Source organism: Sander lucioperca, chromosome 23 (assembly GCF_008315115.2).
Source record: "Sander lucioperca isolate FBNREF2018 chromosome 23, SLUC_FBN_1.2, whole genome shotgun sequence".
NCBI lineage: Eukaryota > Metazoa > Chordata > Actinopteri > Perciformes > Percidae > Sander > Sander lucioperca.
This window is the reverse complement of record NC_050195.1, coordinates 10,942,714-10,967,889: the sequence shown is the minus strand read 5'-3', so window position 1 is coordinate 10,967,889 and position 25,176 is coordinate 10,942,714. Positions and strand designations below refer to the sequence as shown.

At 41.4% G+C, this 25,176-nt stretch overlaps 1 protein-coding gene and 2 long non-coding RNA genes across 3 annotated transcripts; 1 reads left to right on the top strand and 2 right to left on the bottom strand.

The window, feature by feature from the left end:
• Positions 1-382: 382 nt before the first annotated feature.
• On the bottom strand, positions 383-24,537 carry LOC118494339. Its single transcript, XR_004896464.1, has 2 exons — positions 24,210-24,537; positions 383-701 (listed from the first exon to the last, which is right to left on the bottom strand). It is a non-coding gene; the product is annotated as an uncharacterized LOC118494339 (long non-coding RNA).
• Positions 4,033-16,910, bottom strand: tnfsf10 (TNF superfamily member 10). Its single transcript, XM_031285263.2, has 6 exons — positions 16,679-16,910; positions 15,591-15,716; positions 8,355-8,400; positions 7,491-7,607; positions 6,852-7,096; positions 4,033-5,520 (listed from the first exon to the last, which is right to left on the bottom strand). Exons 1-6 carry the CDS (start codon positions 16,784-16,786, stop codon positions 5,311-5,313), a joined length of 852 nt encoding a protein of 283 aa, XP_031141123.1. The 5' UTR covers positions 16,787-16,910; the 3' UTR covers positions 4,033-5,310.
• LOC118494342 lies at positions 15,959-17,694 on the top strand. Its single transcript, XR_004896467.1, has 2 exons — positions 15,959-16,133; positions 16,420-17,694. It is a non-coding gene; the product is annotated as an uncharacterized LOC118494342 (long non-coding RNA).
• Positions 24,538-25,176: the final 639 nt, after the last annotated feature.

The following is a 25,176-nucleotide window of genomic DNA, read 5'->3' as shown; positions in this document are numbered from 1 at the left end:
GCGCGCGCGCGTGGAGATGAACCTTATTAGCAGGAACGAAGATATCATCATCAGAGACTGGTGTAATTTATATAAAAGAAAGAACTTTTTGTACATGGACGTATCAGTTTCCATTAAAGAAGACGTTTTATGATATATTTTATAAGTTACATTAAAGACCAATGGAAGATGGTGCAGGGGCACACTTGCATTCAACCAGAAGATTTTCACACAGGTAAAAAGGTAGATTGTATTTTGTCAGTTCTCCTCTCGGCCTCTAGAAATAAAACAAAAGACCCTTGAAGAAGAACAACACAACCTGAAGATAACTGCTATAAATTAAAAACATCTGCCATGGTAACATTTTTGATATCTTTCGCTGTAAGAACCGGGAAGTGATTTCAACACCACCAGCCAAATGTAAGATTCCGTTTTGTCTGTTGAATGTTTATACCCTGTGAGCCACTGTCAGACACCCAAACATTGTTGTTTCAAGATGTTATTGTATACTAAAAAAATGTATATAAAACTGATAACATGGTGAATTTTGGAGTCAACCAACCATTGTGGCTGGTGGAGGACAAAACTTCTGTCCCTGGTTGTTGGATATGTGTCGAGGATGCGAGTTAACCTGTTTAATCATTTGTGTGTTCTTGTATTAAGCACTTTTTCACTTTTCTACACTGGCCACAAAGTTTATAACCACCATATTTCTGTTCTCTCTTGTGTTTAAAACTCTGGTTGATTGCAGGCCCTGCACATTTGTTGTTCACACGTTTTTTGTTTTTTTTTTGGTTTCTGGAAGCTACACACATGCTGCTAAATACCACAAAGGACACTAGAAGGAGAGCACACCTGCTTTCCTTGTCTTTTGTTCTGTTTTTGTTTTTAACAAGTTGCGTTAACAGCATTTGCAGTATTTATTGGACGTCTGCTAACATAGGTTACGGGTCGGGCGTCAGTTTGGCCCACTCTGCCTGTCGAGTGTCGATCCAGTCTGGACTGTTTCTGTCTCAGTTAAGTTGCTGTCTCCTTCTTCTTAGTGTTGGTCTCCAAACATTTTTTGTTATCCATCGGGGGCATTTAAATACCTGTAATATAACTGTAACATATTTCCACAAAAAAGAAAGAAAATCAAAAACTTAACAAAAGTCTTGCGTGATTATTTGTTTCCCTCTTGCTGTAGTCTGAAGCCTCATCCGTCTGCAGTTTTCCGAGTGGCAGCAAGGTTTGGTTGGGCCTGCACTGCTTCAGATAAACACTGGAGGGCAGCATTGAGCTTCATGTTGCATATCTTAATTTAATAATCACTAGCAGTCGGCAGAACAGTCTTTTAAAATGTTTGTTTACTGATTTACAGCCTTTTGTGATCTGAATTTGAATACGCCAGCTTTTTACTGACAGATCTCCCACTGCTTTGATATCTTGATTTCGGCAAGCTGCAGCTCGAAATCTTAGAAACGTGTTGCACATCTCTTCTTCGTTAAATCATGCTTTATTCAGCAGATGTTTTCCTGCTTTCATCAGCGTGTGTGAGGTTGTTTAGGGTTTCCTTTCATGCAATCTATTGATCATTTCATATTGATTATACGAACACCTCTTTAAAATAGTTTTTACAAAACAATACAACTCTTAGTGGATACAGAAATGTGCTAGAAAATATATATATGATCATACTGTAAATACAAATACTAACCTAGTATCCACTTACAGTAATACCGTGTTTTGTAAAAGCTATTTTAAAAAGACGGTAACGTTCTGTGTGTTTCGAATTGATGGTGATCCATACGTGGCATGACTGATCAACGGACTGGAAACAACCTCACACACCCTGATGAATTCAAGATGTTTGGTGAAGTCAATGGTTTGGTAAGTTCCTCCTACAGTGTCTTTATTTCACATATTTACAGACAAAACATCTGCTTATTTACATTCACATTTAGTTTTGGTCTCTCTGGCAAACAATACAAATTTAGTGTAATTGTCTACAACCTGACTAGAGTACAGTTGTCTATATTTTTTGATGCCTTTCAGGTGTTGGAGGTCCAGCTGACGTAGAAGATTGATTGCAGGTGGATGTTTCTGGTTTTTCCATATGGAGGACGAATGCACTGTAAGGTACTGACTGCATTGAAATCAGCGTCTCAGGTTATTGTTTCACTCATCAGATGTACGAGCGAAAATGTAGACGGCTCTGTTAACATCCACCTCAAAGTTAGTCAACTCAAAACCACAGATTTAATGTCTGTACATTCATATTAAGGAGCACAAATAAGACCCTGTTCATATCAACTTTAAACTACCATTTTACATCATGTTTGGTCCTGGAGTATAGATTTCTCACTGCAATTTTTGTGAATACCAACATTTAAAAAAAAAAAACATTTAAAAAAAAAAAAAGTCTATACATTAGTTGCAAAAACAAGAAATTAAAAAGGTCTCGTAATGTGATATTTACATAAGTGCTACATTGAATGCTGCTTTCAAGGAGAACTTAATTGGAACTCATTACTGCAGACATCTTTTTTTGCTCTTCTCAAATAGAGTTGGCTGAATCAGTGAATTTAACTGAGGGTTCATTCTCGCCCACGGCAATAGTAGTTTGACACTTGCGAGATTTCTTCTGGAGCTTTCAGCCACATCTCATGGCTTTCATTTGCCGTTGGCGCTTGCTCAGTTCTGAAACCGAACTAACCCCATTAAAACACCAAAGCTAAACAATAACACATAGAAACTAACCGACGGAGGCAGCGGTAGACCAGCAACTCCCGTGTTCTGAGAGGTGAAAAATATGTTTTTGTCACCCAGGAGTCTGGTGGCTTTGAAGAGAGCAGAGATAACGGCTTCAGTTCCCCGTCGTAAAGGGCGGTCTGACAGCAAGGTAAAGCGTTTTCTAAATATAGCGTACACTTAAATGGATATAGATTTCTTTAGGTGTCTAAAATGCGTTTAGCTGCTGCCCCCGTCCACAGCAGGACACTGCTTAGCGTCCGTGTCGGTACTCCTGCCTGCTTCTCGTGCCGACCGCCATCTGCTGTAGCTAACGCACTGTCTATGGAGAAGTAGCTCATACAACCACGCTTCAAAAGATCCAATCTATCCCTTTAAAGGACTTGAGAAATGGACATTTAAACGTCTACATTTCCTTGAAAACTGGACTCAGCTGAGGAACTTGTTTGATACAATTTAAAGCTCCAGAAGGGCCATCGAAAGGAACTTGTGGTGAGATTGTTACATCTACGACCTTGTGTAAAATGAGAGGCATCAACAGTTAACAGCATCTCATGTCAGCAGATGGATTTAACCATCCTCACAGTGTCCTCTTATGTTCCCCACTTCACAACATCCAGACTATCCCTTTAAGTTAAGAATGTTTTGTCAAACCACTATTTCCTGAATGTACATTCAAGCTCAATCAGTTATATTCATTGATTCATCCAGCTCTCCTTTAGTCAGATATAAAGGATCATTTTGGTTTACATGTCTGGTAACACTTTACTTGACGGTATCTACATAAGAGTGACATGACACTGTCATGAACACATGACACTGTCATGACACATGAACCCTAACCATAACTCTAACTCTAACCCTAACTTGTCATGACAAAAACCGAATGATACTTAATGACAGAAGCGTTATGTCATAAATGTTTATGACTTGTTTATAATGTTTGACACGTTCATGACAGTGTCATGTCACTCTTACGTAGATACCTTCAAGTAAAGGGTAACCACATCTTGTTTTCCAAGTCTGCAGCATATCCAACATTACATGGACGCCTGAGAATACCAACCGCTTAGGAAGCTTTCACTGCACCATTTGGAGAACGATTAAGATGAACGAGCCAACAGCACAGCGAGAGACTGTGGTGCTGCTGCCAAAAAAAAATCAAAGCACAAAGCCTGATTTGTGAGGAGCAGTGTTCTAAAATGAGTACTGTAAAACTCGTGAAGGAAAAGGTGGCGATTTTACACCCTTAATCTTTCAACATAGCAGTAGCCCATGATCGCTAAATGGTCTCAGAGAGTTCATTGAGAGCTACAGACCCACAGCACAATATTTACATCTTTACACAAACACGCATCCAAGGACTCAGATAATCGCTAATGTTCAGCTGATAAGAGTTTTACACAAACAATTCTTAGAGGCAGACCCCAGTTTTCAGGCATTTGCTATGAAATCAATAAGATGGATCAAGTGTAATGTTTTCCCAAAGGTCTGAATTGCTACAACTTTCCTTTTTCTATAATGAGTAAAGAACAGCTTCCCCTTGTGCAGAATCTGTGAGCTGTTAAAGATGAGTTTGTGAATTGGAGAGTCGAGTTACGAGACAATTTTACAAAAACATAACTTCAAATATGAAAATACAGTCTAGCTTTGGTAGATCATCACTAGATATTCCACACTGTAGGGAAACCTAAACCTTTGTATAGGTTTCTATTTCTGTATTTATTGTTTATTTCTTGGTAATATTAAATGTTTGTTTGTGGATGTATGCACCATTTACCAAGGCCAATTCCACGTAGGTGTAGCCTACTGCAGCAATAAATTCTTTTCTGATTTCTGATTCTCATCACATAAAAAGTAAAGTAGTTGGAAAATCAATAAATCATATTGACCTTGAACATAGCTTGATAGTCGCTAGAACTTGAGGTTATTTTGCATTTTCTGCACATAGGCTAACTGCTTCAAGGATTCCCTGTTAAAAGGAGGAACAGGACAGGAGAGGAAAATGGCGAGAATATACCCAGGCAAATCACATCTAAATTCAACCTTGTGTGCAGAATGTCAGCTCAAAACTTAGCTCACCAGGACCAAAGCATAAAACAGAGTCAATATTGTTTTGTGTATTTTGTCTAAGGTTTTTTCTTAGCTGTTCAAGACCCCTTTGGAAACTTAGCTCAGAAAATCTGCTGCTCTGCACATGTTAGACTTTAAAAAGTTAGAAGTCTGCCTCAAAGAAACGTTCATACAACAGATACTTTAATCTCTGTCGAATCCAAGCCCCATTAACTTGAATACACTGATTGATTAGCTCTCGCACACACACACACACACACACACACACACACACACACACACACACACACACACACACACAGCCGCAAATCCATAACAGTCTCTTCTCCACCCATGAAACCAGTGTTATCAAAATTTCGTTCGGTCTGTGATCCTGAAAAACAGAAAGACCGCCTTCCCCGTGACTCGCCGTTACAGTTTTTCAGGAATAGGAGAAGTCTAGAGGCTGCAGCCATGTTTACGAGACAGATGCATCCATCACAAACATTAACAGCGTGATGGTCGATCCCGAGTCCTGCATGTGATCGTCTAGCTGATGAGAAACGCCCCAAAGAAGCTGCTCTTCTCGTCCATGTCCACAGCAGAGGCGTTGGTCACCGTGACGAACAGGCGGTCGCCGTTGCTGAGCGGAAACAGCCCCCCCTGGTGGGCCGAGTGCAGAGAAAACTGGGAGCCCCGGGACCAGCAGGAGGTTCGGCTCGTCTTCATCAGCAGGATGGGAACCGGGTAGGAGCTCACCTGGCGGGAGAAGGAGAGGTTTGATATGTGGTGGATAGAGTGAGGCGTTCATGGCTGGTGGGTCAGATGAATCACAGGTCGGATCAATCAGGTCCAGGGGCGGGGCTAGAAGGGGGGCACGGGGTGGCACCGGCCCCCCTTGATATATGATCGACCAATCCATTGGGCTAGAGGGCTGTCAATCTGAAAGTTGTGATTTTCATTGGATCAGAGTACTGTCACATGGCATCTTGTTCTGACAATTTTCCCAGCCCTTGTCACATGACCAATTACTGTTTCCAAGGTGACTATCTAACATTCTGATACCGTGGAACCAGCACTGAAATAGTTTTTTTAAAAAGTGTCAGACTGAGCCTATAGAAAATAGAAAATGTGTACTACTGGGCGCCTGGTTAGCTCACCTGGTAGAGACGCAGCGGCCGTGGGTTCGACTCCGATCTGCGGCCTTTTGCTGCGTGTCATTCCCCCTCTCTCTCTCTCTCCCTGTTCAAGTCTAAACTGTCCTATACAAATAAAGGCCTAAAATATAAAAAAAAAATGATCTTAAAAAAAAAAATTGAGGTGGTGTGAGAGTCCCGTACAGGAAAGAGGAAACATCACCGCCTCTATCGCTGCCACAAGGACGTTTTAAAACACCAAACACAAGCACTGAACAACAAAGCACAGTCCCCTCCGTCAGAAAGTGATTGTTATTGGATGTTTGCCACGCTGTGATGGAATACACACTCACTGTCTGGATTCACATTGGTCATAAGATCTGATTAGACAGACCACCATCTGAAGTTACTCCTCGGCTGTGAATCATCGGTCTGCCGTGTTCAGTGCAGCAAAAAGGAAGAGATCAAAATTTAATTTGCACTCGGTCAAGTTGCACTCCGTGTAAACACAACTTTGCTTGTCTAATTCTGGCTGGAGACCTTTGTTGCATGCAATTCCCCTCACTGTCTTCCCATGTTTCCTGTCTGTCTCTCTGCTGTCTGGTATCAAATACAGGCTAACAAATCTTATAATACAAGGTTGATGAAGAAATGAAGAAAAGTAAAACTAGGTGGTAAGATCAGAGGCAGATGAAGTAGAACATCTAAATAAAATGGAGCCATTTTAAACACTTTAATGCCGAGGGGAAAGTGCAGTTCAAATATTCATTAAAACAACTTGCCACAATAGAGGTGATTCAGAAAACCTGCCAGCTGATGAGTCACATCCAAGTCAAGCCAAATAATTAAAAACATAGATGGGTGGAGAAACGGCAACAGAGCAAAATCATACAACACAAAGCGTGAGGAGTTGAGTTCAGAGAGTGTAAAGTCTTACGGTGACCCCTTTCTCACCTTTTTATAGACGTACTGCAGCAGCGGTCTGCCCCTGTCCTCCGCTTCCTCGCCGTCCTCGCCCTCCTCCTCCAGGGAGTGGGTGTGTCTGAAGTACGTCTGGGCGTAGATGTAGTAGAGGCCGGGCTGCGGCACCACCAGCTCCCCGTCCACCAGCTGGACGTCCTGGAGGAAGGCCAGCCCCTTCTGCCCCTCCCACCATGAGATCTTCTGGCCCTGAACTCGACGCCCTGCGGAGACTGGAGCTGCGGAAAACAAACGCAAGCAGAGAAACATCACAAGCTAGAAGGTGAGGATTTGTTTTAAAAGCCAATTCCCACCAAGAAAAGAAACAAATAGATTAACGGTGACGATGCATATAGGAATCGTTTCATTTTTTAGATTAAATTAAATTTAAATTAGATTAAATTATTAGATTAAAATAGCCAAATTTAAAAGGCACTGTGGTGCAGGCTGATTCAGTTCCCAAAGACGTTTTGGTCTGTGCCTAATGGATGACACCCTTAAGCAAAGCATATTTACTCAGACTGTTGTTCCAATCGATCACTAATTCATTTGAAATCAAACAGCCTAGATTTGTTTTTGTTTTTTTTTTAACTTCAGACACCACTGCGTGCGGTTAATTTCTGCAGGACTCACCTCCTCCCTCTCGCTCCAGCTGGGGCACAAAGCTGCCAGTGACATGGGCTGCGACTTTGGGGCGGGGTGAAGCCCTGTCGACCATCACAAGTGAGGGCAGCACCCGAGATACTTCATCTAACATGAGAAAAAAAGATAATGAAACCACACAATTAACACACCTGTGTTAACAAACCACTGCGTTCAAGTTTTTGAAGGAAATTTAAAGTGCTCATATTATGCTTTTTGGCTTTTCCCCCTTTCCTTTATTTTGTTATATATCTTTTTTGTGCACGTTATAGGACAAAGTCCACCCCAAAGAGACTTACCATCTCCAACAGAAAACACTGTTCACAAACTGCTCCAAACAGCTCTATTGTAGTCCAGCCTTTACTTCAGAGACAAACGTGGTCACTTTGGAACACACGTTATAATGCTCACCTAGCTGCTAGCATGGCACTCCCTCATACTCTGCTTCTGACTGGCTAGTAGTCCTTACCTAGCTACTGTCAGGGCACGCCCTCATACTCTGCTTCTGACTGGCTAGTAGTCCTTACCTAGCTACTGAGCATGTGCGACTCCCAACAAAGATGGAACAGCAGTGAGAGGTCTCACTCTGTAGCTAAAACAGAGAGCTCAACACACAGGGTGAAAAGAGGAGCTGCAGCAATGTGCAGTACAACAAAAATATGGTGTTTTTTGAAAATTAAACCACATAAATCTATTCTAGTACAACCTCTAAATACAATTATGAACCTGAAAATGAGCATAATATGAGCACTTTAAGTATTTTAACTGCACCAGTAAGCTCCAGGTTGTCTAATAAAAAAATACATATCTTCAACATACAGAAAGCCATAGGTCAGTGTGTTTAGGTTTTCTCACCTCTGACTGCCGACGAAATCTGCTTCTGGTAACGCTGAGACAGAGACTGCAGGGCGAACAGCAGAAAACATTTATTAAAGCCTTAAATCAAACAACAACAAAACACTAATTTATAAATGGAATAAACATATATAACACTTTGTATTCCACAGGTCCACCCAGCAGCCTTTTGATGACTTTAACCCTGAACTTCTGCTAAAATCTGGATCAGGAATAGGAAGGAGCCTTCATGTTCAGGTCAGTAACAGATCCTTCCCTGATAATTGACCCCTCTCCCTCTTGTCTTACGAATTGGCTCCAAACAGATGCAACAACTGCCAACTGTAGTGGATTCTGGATGCGTTTCAGTTTAGTAGTTTCCAGGAATGTAAAAGAAATAGGAAAAACATGATGGTAAAAAATGCATTCTGAAAGCGCTAGAGAATGTTAATTCTAACATTTTGTTGCGGTTCCTATTGGTTGCCAGTAGAGGTTACAAGGGTTAATGATTTCCCTTTTAAAAATATTTGTACAGCTTCAGCAATAACCGAGCGGTAGGTGAAAGAAAACAACTAATTTATGAGCTACATTTACCTGCAGCGAGTCAGCGTGAAGCAGAATTTATGGGTAAGACACGCCTGTAATGCCTCTCAGACCGTTATTTTCTCTTCAAGTTTGCAAGACTTCATTTTGAGGATGAAGTTTCAAGGAAGACCTGCAGGTTTTTGCAAAATGTGAAGCATCTACTCCTCATGCACAAGCTCAAACAATGTTGTTAAATTCAATTAAAAATACTACACAAACTGGATGTTTCTTCCATTTGCAATTTTAAATCATAGTTTTTCTTTTAACATTGTTTCTTGAGTTATTACCTTTAACTTAGTATCTGGGTTCATCTGAATCAACTGTGAATTGAACTTCAGCTCAGAAACTCTCTTTAAAACAGGTCTCAACAAGTATTATTGTATGGATTGACCTTAAATTAAGTACAGACGTTCATGGTTTCCAGAGGATGCCACCATGAAGTTGACGTTTGTGGTTTTAAAGGTGCAGTAGGTAAGACTTATAAAACTAACTTTCTGTCATATTTGCTATTTTGTAGAACTACATGAAGCAGGTAATTTAAAAAAAAAAATCCAGCTCCTCTGGCTCCACCTACAGCCTGTAGTGTGATTTGCAAAAATCCACCGCTCTCTGTTCAGATGCACCAATCAGGGCCAGGGAGGGTGTCTAACTGCGTGTCAATCACTGCTCATGCACACGTATTCATTCTCCCTCGTGGGGGGAGAGGCTTAGGAGACCGTTTTGGGCTTTAGCAGAAAGGGGGGGAGGGACTTAGAAGTTGTTGATGTTCAAATTCTTTGGATAAGTCCTGGATCTTCACAATCCTACCTACAGCACCTTTAAGTGAAATGTCTCAACCATACCGAATGGATTGCCATTACATTTTCTTCAGACATCTCACATCCACCTCAGCATGAATTGTTAATAACTTTGATGATCCCTTAAATATATAATATGTAATATTTTTCCACATTAAAATGTCTAAAAACGACTACAGAATTAGGGATGTCCCCATCAGGTTTTTTTGCCCTTGAGTCCGAGTCCGAGTCATTTGATTTTGAGTATCTACCGATACCGAGTCCCGATCCAATACTTCTATAATAATTCAACTTTATAATACCTCCAGACCACAGACATACTCGCACTGTCCGCTTCAAGCTGCTTCTGTGTTCTACTTTGCCGGCATTTAACCAATAGCGTCTCTGCAACAAAGCAATGTCATGCTGCACACGTTGCTGTTTCTGTGTGGAGTCAAAAGGGTCTAACTCTGGGCCACCGCATAACTATAGATGTGTTAAAAAATAATGAGAATATATATACATATATATCCGAGTCCTGATCCGGAGGTAACGTCCGATTCCGATCGAGTCTGAAACCACGTGATCAGGCCTGATTTCTGATCACGTGATCGGATCTGGACATCCCTTTACAGAATGTTATATATTTAGTACAGTTGTGAGCTCCGTCCCATCTGGAGATCAAAACAATACAGCCTTAAAACGAAAATGCTCCTATATAACTGCAATGTAAAGTCTGTTCTGCTGTACGGTTCAGAGAGCTGGCGAGTTGTCAAAACAGACATGAGGCAAATGGAAGTGTTCCATAATGGATGCCTCCGACGAATATGCCAGATCTTTTGGCCTAATAAGATCTCCAATAATGAACTGTACAAGAAAACGGGAAGCCGGAGCATCACCAAGGAGACGCCTGAGATGGCTAGGACATGTGTTGAGGATGGAGCAGGACCGCATCACAAAAGTCGCCATAAGATGGACACCACCATCCTGGCAAAAGAAAACCTGGGAGGCCCAAAACCACCTGGCGCAGAACTGTGACACCAAGAGCAGGAACAGATGAACCTGTCATGGGGAGAGGCCCAACATGCTACCAAGGACCGAATGCAATTGGAGAGTGCTCATTGAAGCCTTATGTCCCATATGGGATGAAGAGGAGTAAGTAAGTACAGTTGTAAACTTACAATATCCCAAATGTTTCCAACAATGTTCAAACCCAGAGAGATCTGTCATTTTATTCAAGGTAACGTACATTTGGTTGCCTGTCGATGGGGTCGTATCCCCTTTGTGCATGCGTCAGCGTTGTGGTTGTCTGCCACAAGCCGTCATAATTTGACTTTTCATCCGGTTTTAAGTCACATTTTAACCCTTTATGATACACTTTGTAGATCTTGGTGGTTTTTACACGGATGAAGGATTTTTAGGCGTTTTTTACACTTGGTCAAGTTCAGCCCTCCAAAAGAACTCAGACCTATTAGTCAGCATTTTTTGCGCATATGTGAACACTCCAAAGGGACTCAGAGCCCTCTGAAACGAACCGTACTCAGACCTCCTCGGGAGGTCTGCAGTTAACCTGCAGTTAACCGTAGTCCTCGTAAACTGACGAGAAACTGACCAAATTTAAATTCAAAAACAAAGAAAGCGGAAGGTAATGGACATCCGACCGAAAAGAGACATCCGGCGGAATTTCCGACGGCACCGGAGCAATCCCAGAAGTGGAACGTTGTGGATTTTCGGTGCATCTCATGTCCCTTAAATTGCATCCCCGACTCCTCCCCTTACCTCCCTTCCTCGCGTCTTAGTCCCTCCCACCGAGGAGGTACGGGAGAGACGCGAGGAAATCACGGGAGGAGAGAGGCAAAGTTTTAGAGGGATGAGACATCCTTTCTTCTGAAGCGTCACGTTAATTCGTCAAGCTATATTGGCGGAGTAAGCAACTCCTTCAGCTGCACGGCTTCCAGGAAGGCTGCTTTCGTGTATCCTGGCCTATAGCTCCTCTGTGATCCCTCCTCGATGCTCGCTCCTCGGGGCAGAAATAAGAGCTTTGAGACGGCCTTCACAGAGGAGGGACAGAATAACTTCCGGTTCAGCCGAGAATTGAGCTATCAAATAAGGGACATGGGATGTACCCATAGACTATGGTTCTCTTAACCTGTGCATTGTGAACGCAACACGCTTCAGGTTCCTTTTGCCTGAGGCCCTATCAGAGCTTAAGTGAGTTCTCTTTTAAGTAAACTGACAATGTGAACACAAAAAGAACTGAGTCCCTTTTCTGTTGGTCCACTTTAACTGAGTTGACTGAGTTTGGTTCATTTAAGAGGACTATATGTGAAAACACCCTTAGTCATCAGACGTCTGGATCTTAATTTTTAAGAGAAACAAGCTGAGCAAATGTTAGCGGCAGCTCGGCTCGCAGCCCCTCTGCAGACGATCCCAAAAGCGTCGGAGAAACACTGATTTTGAACGTGAAACTGCTTTATTCGGTGTTGTTACCGGTTTAAATCAGCGGGTCCATTTGTTTTGGAGAGGAGGAGACCGCTGTGGATAAGAACCTCCCGAAGGAGCAGAAACTGAACCATAATTATCTGGATGATGAGTAAACCGCTCCAAAAAATATTTTTGAGAGGATATTTGGAGTATAATCAAAGCAGGACACAAAATAACAAAATTACATTTTTAACTTAGAGGGAGCCTTAAATGTGCTTTCACTCTGCGCTCCGAGTTAAAAGCAGAAACTGATGTTCTGACTCTTCAGTCATACTAATATGTTTATATTCTGAACTAAATTTAATCAAGTAGCTCAGGCGGAAAGTCCCCGCCGTGTTTTATTCAAGAGAGCAGCATAGTCAATCAGAGGAGAAGGAAATAAAAACAAACAATGCGCACAAATAGAAAGTAAAGGCAAAGTAAAAAGTTTTGTGTGTGTGTGTGCGTGTGTGCGTGTGTGTGTGTGTGTGTGTGTGTGTGTGTGTGTGTGTGTGTGTGTGTGTGTGTGTGTGCGTGCGTGCGTGCGTGCATGCATGCTCAGGCCAGATATCAGTAATTTTCTTTAGCTCTGGGTACTGTGTGTGTGTGTGTGTGTGTGTGTGTGTGTGTGTGTGTGTGTGTGTGTGTGTGTGTGCGTGTGTGTGCGTGTGTGAGCAGGTGAACACATTCCTGGGCTGATTAAACCACACAGGATCACATCACATCTCCAGCTATGAAGGAGCTCATTGTGCGTCTGCAGACAGTGATTTGGATCATTTCAACATTTTTCTTCTCCTGTTAATGTTCAGAGAACAGCAGCACAGGAAGCCCCTAATAATTCTATTACGATATTATAACGATAATAACTTCACTATACCGCCCTTACAAGGACCTACTGTCCTTAAATTCTATTTGTTGCAACTCGTTTTCCTTATTGTCAACAAATTCCATGAAAAGACCAAAACCACTATTTTCAGCGGCAGATTCATCCACACTTGGTGCTCTAGTGAGTATTTGTGGCAGCAGGACGGTGTGTGTGCGTGGGATTGAGTCAAAATAAACTACAGTGCGGGTGTGTTCATGGAGATGAAGGAACATGTCAGCCAGTGCAACAGTGTGGCTAGCTGATCTGTTTTTATGATTCATCGAGCTGTGATACACACACAATACTTGTTAGGAGATACATTTACTGTTGGTTTTGGTCTTTTCAGGTACCAAGCTCCTGCTCAGTCATACAGGTGTCAACTGCATAAATTCACATCTTTCCGGGCAGGAAGGAGGCCTCTCCTGTCTGTATGACAAATTTGCTTTTTTTTTTTGTACACTGAACATTAAAGTAGATTTTTAAGCAGTTTTACATAATGTAACTTTTTAATGTCAACAACAAATATGGCAATTTCTTGCTCATGTTGAGTAATGCAATACACAATACATGTTCATCTTGGAGTTAATCTTTCCAGGCTCACCTAATTTCTCTGATGAAAACAGTAATACAAGGAGAACTACAATCCCCTATTAAAGTGGGTGTAGTCTATAAGCAATTCATGACAATGCAGAACTTCAGTGTCATCTATGTGAAGGATTATTACTCTAACAACAACGACAGAGAAGAAGTTCAAAAGCCATAAATAGACTTATATGGTTGTAGTCACAGTGAATAGGCAGAACAAAAGCTTTGGGAATTGTATCGCACGCTAGCTGCTAATGTGCCAATATTATTCGTCATGAAAGGTGTGAACTTTTAACACACCTTTTTTACATTACATGTCATTTAGCTGACGCTTTTATCCAAAGCGACTTACAATTGCTATATATATATATATATATATCTCAGAGGTTGCACGCCTCTGGGTTAAGTGTCTTGCTCAGGGACACATTGGTTGATGTATCGCAGTGGGAATCGAACCCGGGTTTCCCACACCAAAGGCACGTGTCATATCCACTGCGCCATCACCACCCCAGATATCAGTAATTTTCTTTTAGCTCTTTTTCTTTCTCTTAATTTTCTTTTAGCTTACCCAGTAGCATATGCGTAACTGCACCTCTTTCTTAGCAGGAGGAGAAAACCCCTCTGTATGAGAAATTTGATTTTATTTTTTTTTTGTACACTGTACATTACAATTGATTTTTAACCCTCCTGTTTTCCTCGGGTCAAATTTGTCCCGTTTTCAAAAAGTTTTTATAATCAGAAATTTGGGTTTCAACCAAATTATCGAAAAAATAATAACTTGGAGGGTTTCATACAACCATTACTCTTCACAAGTAAAATAAATGATCAGTTCACTACTTTCATTGACTTTGGGTGTTTGATTCCATTTTATAGCATTTGAAAAAAATTCTTTTATAAAAGAACGTTTAAAAAAAAGAAAGTGACAAAAATGTCAAAAAAATGACAAAAAAAAGTGTCTAAAGATTTGGGGGGGAAAAAGCTACAAAAACACTGAAAAAAGTGACAAAAAAATCGGGAAAAGATACAAAAAGTGTCGATAAAGTCGACCAAAACGTTGAAAAACAAGTTTTATTTAAAATTTTGACCCAGAAAAACAAACGGTTGCACGGTCGACGGGAAGACAACACAAGGGTTAAGCAGTTTTACATGATGCAACGCTATTATGGCAACAAAAAACACTGCAACATCTTTGCTCATGTTGTGTGATGCAAGCAAATATGTATATTCATTATGCACAAAACTCTAAAACGATAGAAAATAGGATTTAAAGGGAGGGTGTGTTTTCAGGGGTTAGGGAGTGCTACTGCGTGTATGTACCAAGTTGTATAAAGTCTTTAGAGTCTCTAGAGGGAGCTGTGTGAAGTCTGATCAATCAATCAACTTGAGTGAAAAGCATGAAATGCTCACATTTTTGGGAAGCTGAAACAAGAGAATGTTTGGCATTTTTGCTGAGGGCAGCAACTGAAACAATTGATCGATTATCAAAATAGTTGCAGATTAATTTTCTGTCGATCGACCGTTTGATTAATAAACTAATAGTTTCAGCTCTGAATGGGTTTAAACTCTACTTTACTGTACGCATGACTCAATATTTGTCACACTGAGTGTACGATCAATGAAGAGGCTGTGTAATAATAATGATAATAACATTAAAGCTGATTTATCATTTGTTTTATTGGCCTTTGCATCTGAAGTGTGGGGGGAATAGTAATGTCTCCAAACTCCAGTGGGTGGGGAGATTTGATCCACAGCAGGCTGGGAGAAAAAAAACTTTGCTTTGAAAGCCAGAGATCTCAGCAGCTGGCCAAATAATCATTGAGTCATTAATACTGATCAACATATACTGATATGCAAAGCTCATTCTGGTGAAGTCATACTTGATACAGCTTGAAAGAGAGAATTACAATCAGGTTTTGAGATGTTACGTGTGAGTTTGGAAGTGTGGAGCTCAGTGTTTTTGGAGTTCTTGTCGCTTCACCGTACCTTCTCAATGAGCAGGTGAAGCTGCTGAGTGACCTGCCAGCACGGATCCCCCCGAACAGCCGTGATGCTCTGCAGTTCACCGCCCGTCAGACAGGAAACACTGCTCCTGGCGAACGTCTCCTTCATCTGCAACAGAGTGGGAACATAAAGAAGAGCATCAAACAATTAGAACTAATGTCTCTTTTAACTTCTCATCAAACACGCCTGAAGAAGGAATTCCTTTTCCATGTTTTCCGGCTGATGTAAACTTTAAGACATACATTTGTAGCATACTTAGATGAAGAAGTGCTTATTGGGGGAGGAAAATGAGGCATAAACCACATTTTATACCTTCACAATCACTGTTAAAGTTTGCTTGGAAGCTGAGTCAACAACATTTCTTGGCATGTGTCCCTCTTGTCATCTGTTTAGGTTTCAGTTCCTCCTGTATTTCTGCTGCGTATCATCTGGGCTAATGATTAATTCCTATAAACACAGACTGAGAGTTGAGCTGGATTAGATCCAGGTAACCAAAGGACTCTGGCTCTCACCAAAACAAGCAGAGTGAGTCCAACACACACACAAACACACACACACACACACACACACACACACACACACACACACACACACACACACACACACACACTCACTCACTCTTCCTGATAGTCGCAGCTAATCATAAAAATAGCTGCAGCTGCCAGAGCTTTTTACTTCCTTGTCCTTTTTTCGATTTGCAAATGCAGAGAAGACAAAAGAAAAGTGTGTCATTGCATAAATCTGCATTGTGCAAAACTGAACTATTTTACTGTGAAAGCAATATATGTAGCCTTCATTGCATTGTGCTCAGGAGCGCAGCTACAGAACCAGCGCCATAAAGAAGACTTTCCCAAAAACTGTCAGTAATACATTACACACTAAACGGTTATAGAAATTACAGTGATGTGTTTAAGGCTGACAAAAAGTCTAGTTTTCTTGAAGCTGCGTTTAAAAAAAAAAAAAAAAAAAAAAAAAAGCCGAACAGCTTCGCGGTGCGCACTGCATGGCGATGCGTAAAAGCCTCCGCGCGTCTCCGGGTTCGTCACCCCGAACCTTCACTTTGTCCTTACCGAGTTGAGAGCCGTGGTGAAGTGCAGCACGGTGATGGTGACGACCACAGTCTGCAGCAGAACCGCCAGCAGCAAAAGCACCCCGAGCTTCGGACCGGAGCCCGTCATAACGACAGACCGCAGTCCGGTACCCGACCAGCGCAGTCTCCGTCCTGTTCTCAGACTTCCAGAACAAGAACAATGGCAGAGAGAGCTGACTCCTTAACTTCTACCCTCCCCGTTCCCTGCAAGCAGCAAGAGGAGGAGGAGGAGGAGGAGGAGGAGGAGGCGGGGCCGGCCTGGAGAACTTCTGGTGAGATTATTGTTTCATTTCTGCGCTGGAAAAACACAGATAGCCTTAAAGCTTATTGTGAGGGCTCATATCTTTGCTATAGATCTGTACTGAGCTTTACTGTGAGAAAAACGCATTTAACATCAGAATATGAGCAAAACAATGTCCTAGCTTTATGAATGAGTGGCACAGCCGAAGGTTGGCACGTACATTACTTTTATTGGGATGCTAGAGTTTAATCTCACCTAAACTGAAGTTGTATTCACTTATATTAAGCCTCCATGACATCATTTCATATATTCTGCATCACTGCAGAGCAGCACACAGATTTAGGTTATATAGCCAAGTTGTCTTTTCTGGGGAAAACCATAAATTAAGCTTTTCTTCAAAGCTTTGGCTTATTTGGTACTGTATGCTGACTGGACCACATGTAGCCAAGATGTCAAGTTGTTTCGATAAAAGGATCTATCAGACATTCCTGACATTTCTCTTCCAGATCTCTCCAACATTTGATCTTATAATGTCCATCCATCATGCATCTTTCTGAGGTAATTAAAAAAAGGACACAAATAGGTTTGTCTGAAAATATAATCATCATCTCTATGTTCATATCAGTGATCGTATTACCTGGTATTTGAAGTATATTTTTGTACAGTTATCTAAAGAGAGGATTCTGTGATGATGGGATATTCTTGCATTCTTTATCAGGCTGCATAACAAAAACATGATGTTCCTTTCCCCTTAACATCGCTGCCACCCTGTCGAAGGATAAAGTGCGTTGGAAAGACATTTGAGGTTATATGGTAAAGGGGTAACCATCAAAACAAGGTGGAAAACTCCAGTTTTGTGTCAGTCAGGGTAAAGAAAACACCATTGAAATTAAAAAATAAACTTTAAAATTGTTTGGAAATGAAACTTGTTAAAGTGGCCATATTATGAAAAAATCACTTTTTCTGGGATTTGGTGTGTTATTTTGTGTCTCTGGTGCTTCCACACTCATACAAACTTGGAAAAAAACATCCATGGTGTTTAGAGTGAGATACGGTTTCTGAATGTGTCCTGCCTTCAGTCTCTGGGTGAGCTGGTCAAAATCAGCAGGGCCGTCTACGTCATCGGCCGAAACATTTGGTGTGTGCTAACCACTTTAGCTAATACCATATCAGCTAGCTGTTTCTCCAACTTCAGTCAGTACAAGGCAGAATTAGCCGGGAAACTTCTTCTAAACGAGGGCGCACTTCCAACTTTGCGTGGAATACCTGCAGACGAGGGACATTTAAGTAGCTCAATAAAATTTCTTTTGTAGATTAGGGTGAACTTGTGTGTGTTGTAGCAGTGTTTTGCCATTGAGAACGAGGTGGCTAACCACTAGCAGTGCTAGCTTCTAGCTAGTAGTCCTTACCTAGCTACTGGCATGTGCGACTCCCAACAAAGATGGAACAGAAGTGAGATGTCTCACTCTGTAGCTAAAACAGAGAGCTCAACACACAGGGTGAAAAGAGGAGCTGCAGCAATGTGCAGTACAACAAGAATATGGTGTTTTTTGAAAATGTAACCACGTAAACCTATTCTGATACAACCTCAAAATACAATTATGAACCTGAAAATGAGCATAATATGAGCACTTTAAATGAACTTTTTCCTCTTGCCTTTATTTGTTAAATGGAATTTAAAATAAATCCCACATGATTTAAAAAGAATGAGGTCATACGTCAAAGATAAGGTTCGGCGATATTACGATATATACCGTAAAACAATTTTATACCATATTTCTCTTTTGAATGTCTCAGAGTTTATTATACTTTTGTAAAAGTGTTAAATCATGACATTGAAGTTGAAGTTATATTATCCATAAACAGGCTCTCGATTAATTTTTTCCTGCATGTTAACCACATCATGATAGTTAGGAAGAAACAGCCATCGCGTGTTATTCATTTATAAAGCCTTACTGTTGAAGCTTTCACACCACCTCACATCTCTTCTTTCGTTTAAATCTTTATTATCTGATGATGTTATGATTCTTCTGTTTTTTTAATTCATTGTTTAGTGGTGTCCAATCTGTTTGTTGTGTATTGTGTTCTTGTGAATGGTTCTTGTTCTCAGGTCTCTCTTGGAAAAGAGATCTTAATCTCAAAGAGACTGCCTGTTAAATAAATATGATAGAAGATTTTCCTACATAAAGAAGTCAAAAGTTAAAAAATGTAATGTGCGAGATTCTTGAAAGACACTTTTGGTGTTAAATGGTCACTGCATTGCATTAATGGTGGAGACAGCTGATAAATAGTTGTACAACGTGTTGGTTCAAGAGAAAGAGAAACAACTCCATCTCTTTTTATCTTTAATATCTTTTCAAAGACTTTTTTTCTGTTTTTTCTTTAGATTTTTGTTTTGTCGGAGCAGTTTTTGCAGGTAGTTTTGCTCTTTTCTCTGCCCATTCAGCCACAGGGAGAATCCATTACTAATACTTACTAGTTCTTCTTTTTCTGGTTATTACAAACCGGGAAAAAACACATCACTTTCTGTGTGCCAGAGAGGTTTTCCAAGAAGACTTTTCTGACACGTTTTGGAACGTTTGGAGCAGTAAAACAGGTTGTTTAAATTGCAATTTTCATACTTAATTTTTCATGCACTGTATTTATGTTACAGAATAACGTTACACCATATCTTCAAGACAAATAAAAGCATGGAAACGTCTAGAAAATAGTAAATCTTTCACATTAACATCCTAGTTAATACCAATAAAATGTTCACTTTTAATACCAAAAATCCCCAAAACATATTTTCCTATTGTTGTTAACATCTTGCATTACCTTATATCTTCTCAAATATGTAATTATTTAGACATTTTTGTATTTAAACACAACCTGAAATTCTTGCTGCTTTCCAGTGAAACCCCTGTGTGTAAAAAAAGTATTTTTATTTTTAGACTGACCGCTTAAGCACTTTTTAGAGCACATCCAGATAAACTTTAGAAAGCAAATCTCAAGGCAAAGACTAGTACTATCAGACAGAAAAAGAACTTGAATAAGAAGGTTTGCACAATGTGAGCAGTGATGTCTTTTTTTCTCCCTTATGTTAGCAAAGCCGCCAGTGCTCTGAGCCGTTTTGGTCGCGTTGTTATCAATGTACTGTTGTGCAGTGAGGCGGGCTGAGCCTATAAGTGGATCCCGGTCCTGTTGGCTCGTTCCTGCGTCTGCAACATCTGGCCTCAATCTGGCTCCTACGCCTGGCTGTCCCCCCGGGAGACGCTCTCCGCTTAGGTTTCACTCGGCTACGCCTGCAAGGACCTGCTGGGGGTAACAGAGACTCCAAAGTGTGTGTGTCTGTGTGTGGGGGATAAAGAGCACAGAGAGTATGTGAGGGTCAGGATCGTTCATGAGAGCATCCTTGGTACAAGCTGGAGAGACACAACTTAAAATCTTTACCTTCTGAGGCTTTTTCATCCTTAAAGTCCCCACAGATTTTTAGTCCCCACATTGTGGTTAATACAGGCGCAAACACACACACTCGTGAGTGGATTTCTGAACGGCGGCCAAGTTTTGATAGGGATACGAAGAGGAGAACTGACCGACTCCCCCGCAAAGTCGACTCCCTCCCTTCTCAGTCGCCTCCCAAACTTTGTCTTCCACTCCCCTCTGCCTTCATTCTGCCTCTCCCTCATTCTCTTCATTTCTTACTGCCTCTGTATTCGTTTTTCTTTGTCTTTTCCTTCCTGTCTTTCTCATGCCATCTTTTTCCATTTGTCCCCCATTCGCTCTCTCTGCCTCTTCCACTCTCTTGCTGCATTGACCATAAATAGGTACAGCATTACTAAAGCACGCTGTAAAAGGTTGACAATGTAATAATTCAGAAAATCAGAATCATAATTTTTCATGGAGCTTTGGCAACAAACGGGCATCTGGCCCACCTGGATCCCAGGTGTATCGCGGCACGATACCATGATGATTTCTCACTGTAGTTGTTTACTAAAATACGGCGTAAAGAAAACACCACCTCTTAAGTTGATTACCTCGCTGTCTGGACTTGCTAAGTTGTTTACGTGGAAGACAAGATGTTGGCAGAAGTGCTTTTAGCTCACATCATGGGTGAACTTTAATAGTTTTGACTCTGACCAACAGTCTGGATGCGTTTATTACAGGTGGTGCACTGGACAAGAACTGTGTTCTAGGCCTCATTTTTAGTTTTCCTCCTGTTCTTCTTTAACTGAGTTCATAAACTTGTTTAATGATGAATATGTATGTGGCCAAGTACTGGCAGTCGAGGACTTTTTTAAAATGCAATATTCTCTTACTCTTATTCAACCGAAACTAATGAAGCAATGCATCTAAATCCAAAAGAACTTCATGATTAAGAGATCTGTGTACTTGTATGAACCATGTTGGGGCGAACGTAAATGTGTTTACACAGTCACGTTATGGGGACTTGCGTTCTGATTTTGGGACAGAATGCAGGTCCTCACAAGGTAAACCATTAAATGTTTGGTATTGTTATGTTAAGATTATTAATATAAACATTCAACATTATCTGTTAAAACAGCAACTGTGAAAACCAACATGCTGTAAATCTAAATCTGTCTCTCTGAGTGCTTGCCAAGGTAAACACCCTGTTAACACACACACACACACACACACACACAGTGCGTTTCACTATCTTTGTGGGGACCCGTCATTGACATAATGCATTCCCTAGCCCCTTACCCTAACCTTAACCATCACCACTAAATGCCTAACCTTAACCCTTACCCTCACCCTAACCATAACCTAATTCTAACCCTAATCCTAAAACCAAGTCTTAACCCTCAAACAGACCTTTAAACTTGTGGGGTCCAGCATTTTGGCCCCACAAAGCTGTCTGGACCCCACAAGTATACTGTATTCAAGGTTTTTGAACCCCACGAACATAGTTAACAAGAACACTCACACACACACACACACACACACACACACACACACACACAAACCTCGGTAAGAGAGAGGTGGGACATCAGAGACATCCAATGGGCATTCCGGAAACCTGAGAGCTGACCAATGAGCAAACAGGAAACTTTTGGGGACTTTCCAAAGTTTCCAAACTTTTTTTGGTTCAACTTGCTTTTGTCAGATTTTTGGGGGGTTTTATGTTGACGTGTGTGTGTGTGTGTGTGTGTGATAGGCTCTCTCTTACTTTGTGTGTGTAGGCCCCCTCCTTGTGTGTATGTCAGTGCATGAAATTTGGGGCTGCTCGCTCACTGCTTCATTTCATTTCAGAAAATCAAGAGTTAAGAGAAAAGCGGGCGATCGAGGAGGCTGACACTCCCGAGAGAGCGAGAGAGAACGACCCCTTCCAGATACAATTACTAAAGTGTGTGTGTTTTCTCATGCCCAGGGCGTTTACATGCCTGTGTGAAAGTGTGTAGATTTATGTCAGGGTCTAGTGTGTGTCTGTGTGTGTGTGTGTGCGTGTGTGTGTGTGTGTAGCTTTATCTATACTACATGGCCAAAAGTATGCAGACACCGTCAACCCCATCGGCAATTGAGAACATCGATATTAAACTATTCAGCAAAACCCCTGATTACGTTGAATGCCAAACATTTTAAAATTCTGCACGTGGCAACTATGGTATGGTTTACGTTGGGGAAAGTGATGATTATTGCAAATCAACTATGGTTATGGAATGGGTTTAGGCCACTAAAACACGTAGTAACAGTTGCAGGACAAAAACTCATTAAGGTGCATTCACACAAAGGCGTTTTCTAATTTGTGTCTTTGCATTGACTTTGTATGTAACCGTGCCGCCGAATTCGGGCGAAAATGCCTTGGTGTGAACGCACCATAACACGAGTAGCGCAAGTATATGATCCTGCTATCAACTAAAGGTCTCTTTTAGACGTTAAGCGACACTTTGCCTTCTTGATACATCTAGTCTTGTGCCGATGCTCTGACAAGCAAAAGCCCTACTGTTTATGTCCTAATAACTGTTAAGAAAAGTTATTTATACTAGGGAAACTCACAAACAGCAAGAAGACTACTTCCCGCGTTGGTACTGGATGTAAATCGTCTTAAATGAACCCAATTACTCGGGAGAAGACTGTTTTTTCAGGTATTTTGTATAAACGGGTTAGGCGTCCGGTATACTCGCTGTACCCGACCTGTCATGTGTCAATGTGACGTCATGGGAGCGCCGTAACTATTTATACCCGTGCATGGTGGTCGCGACACTAGTTGCAGTCTTCTCCTGAACAGAAGTGGCGCTAATGAGGAAAGGCTACCGACTTTGCTCTTTCTACGGACTAGAAGAAGAAGAAAAAAGTAAACAACGGCAGAACTGGCAGCAGCATTGACGTCAATGCTTCGATTTGATTTGATGACCTACTTGGTCGGATCGAGCCTTTCATTCACCATAAAAGAACTCTTCTTAACCCAGTAAGTTTACAAGAGAGACTTGCAGTCAATCTGAGAGTCCTGGCATCCGGTTGCCCTCGAGCTCGTCCATGCTCCCTGTTTCCGCTTTGTCGTGCGCCGCTGAAAAAAATAGAGTGGTGCACGACCTCTGGTTGTGCACTTAAAATCCTGGCGCGCCAGCGAGATCTACGTCATTTTAACGTCACGTTGGCGCGCCCAAGGTCGGGTGCGGCGACTCTAAAGAGGTCTTCAGTCTGTATGAAACTGTAAAGAGGCCAGGGTGTGTCAAGGAGGGAAGAAAACAAATTTGTGCAAATGATTTAGTAATTTGTGGTCTCGAATTAGCATTACTAATCACCTTGCCATTAGTCTGGTCTTACTTGAATTTACGGATTGGATACAGTTGGATTTTGATCGTGGCGTGAGAGACGTGGAAGTGTTCCGTGTTAAACACAATGTTGTAGTATCTTTGAATTCCCTACAGAGCCCTGACCTCGACCCCACCCAACACCTCTGAAGCACCTACTGTGACCCCGGTCTTATCACCCAACATCAGTGTTGGACCTCGCTAACGCTCTTGTGGCTGAATAGGAGCAAACATCTGCAATGGAGGCTGTTGCAGCAGCAGATTGTTCAACAATCACAGATGGGTGTGATGCTCAGGTGTCCACATACTTTTGACCATGTAGTGTAAGAGTGTGTGTGGTTTTGTTTCCATGCCTTTGTGTGTGTGCAACATACAGAATGTGTCCTTGTGCAGTTTGAGGCCCACATTGTGGGTTTTTCTTCCTCCCTACCAATCTTTCTCTCTCTCTCTTTGCCTTCTTGCAGTCTCACCCTCCCTTCCTGCCTCCCTCCACTTCTTTCCAAATTGCCATACACTCCCTTCTCTCTCTCTCTCTCTTTGCCTGTCAGGAAGAAGTGAACAATATGACCTTTAGTCGCAGCGATAACATTCTCCCTCATGAATTCCCCGCCGCTCCGGCTTTCCTTTCACATTCTCACCGGTTTGTTTTCGCTCCCGGCGCCTCTGTTTTCCTTAGAAATGATCACCCTGTGATTAACAAGCAGCACCAGAGGGGGCAGGGAGGTAGTCAGGCCTCCACGGGGTCTCACACACACACACACACACACACACACCATATATATTCACACTGCAGCTGAAAGTGTCTTATCAGTGTTTTTATCTTCTCACATGTGTCACAGTCGTGTTTGTGGGGTGTGAACAGTGAAGAGCTGCATGAAGTTTCTTTTTTTAAATTCCCATCTGGGCTGAGACCCCAGAGGCAGAGATGGATTAGGCTAAAGAGAGGGGGGGGGGGGGGCCTGAGGCAAAATATGAGCTATTGACCTCCGCTCACTATATTACCTGTCATTTTTTAAACAGCCATCAAGTACAGTGGACACGGCTCACTACACATGGCACCTTATTTTAGAACTATTAAATTAATCACCAACTATTTTGATGATCGATTATTCGGTTTTAATCTTTTTTTTTTTTTTTTTATCAAGAAAGTAAAATTTCTTTGATTCCAGCTTCTTAAATGTGAATATCTTTTAGTTTCTGTGACAATTAACTGAATATCTTTGAGTTGTGGACAAAACAAGACATTTGAGGACGTCATCTTGGGCTTTTGGGAAACACTGATCCACATTTTTCACAATTTTCTGACATTTTATAGACCAAACAACTAATCCATTCATCCAGAAAATAATCAACAGATAAATCGAGCCCTGTAGCCCTTATTTATGTTTTTTCAAGTGCTCCAGAAGCCAAACTATGTGGAGTCCTACCTGTGTGTCTGTGGTCATTTTAATAGAGTTTATTTAGTAATTGTAAAAACATAAC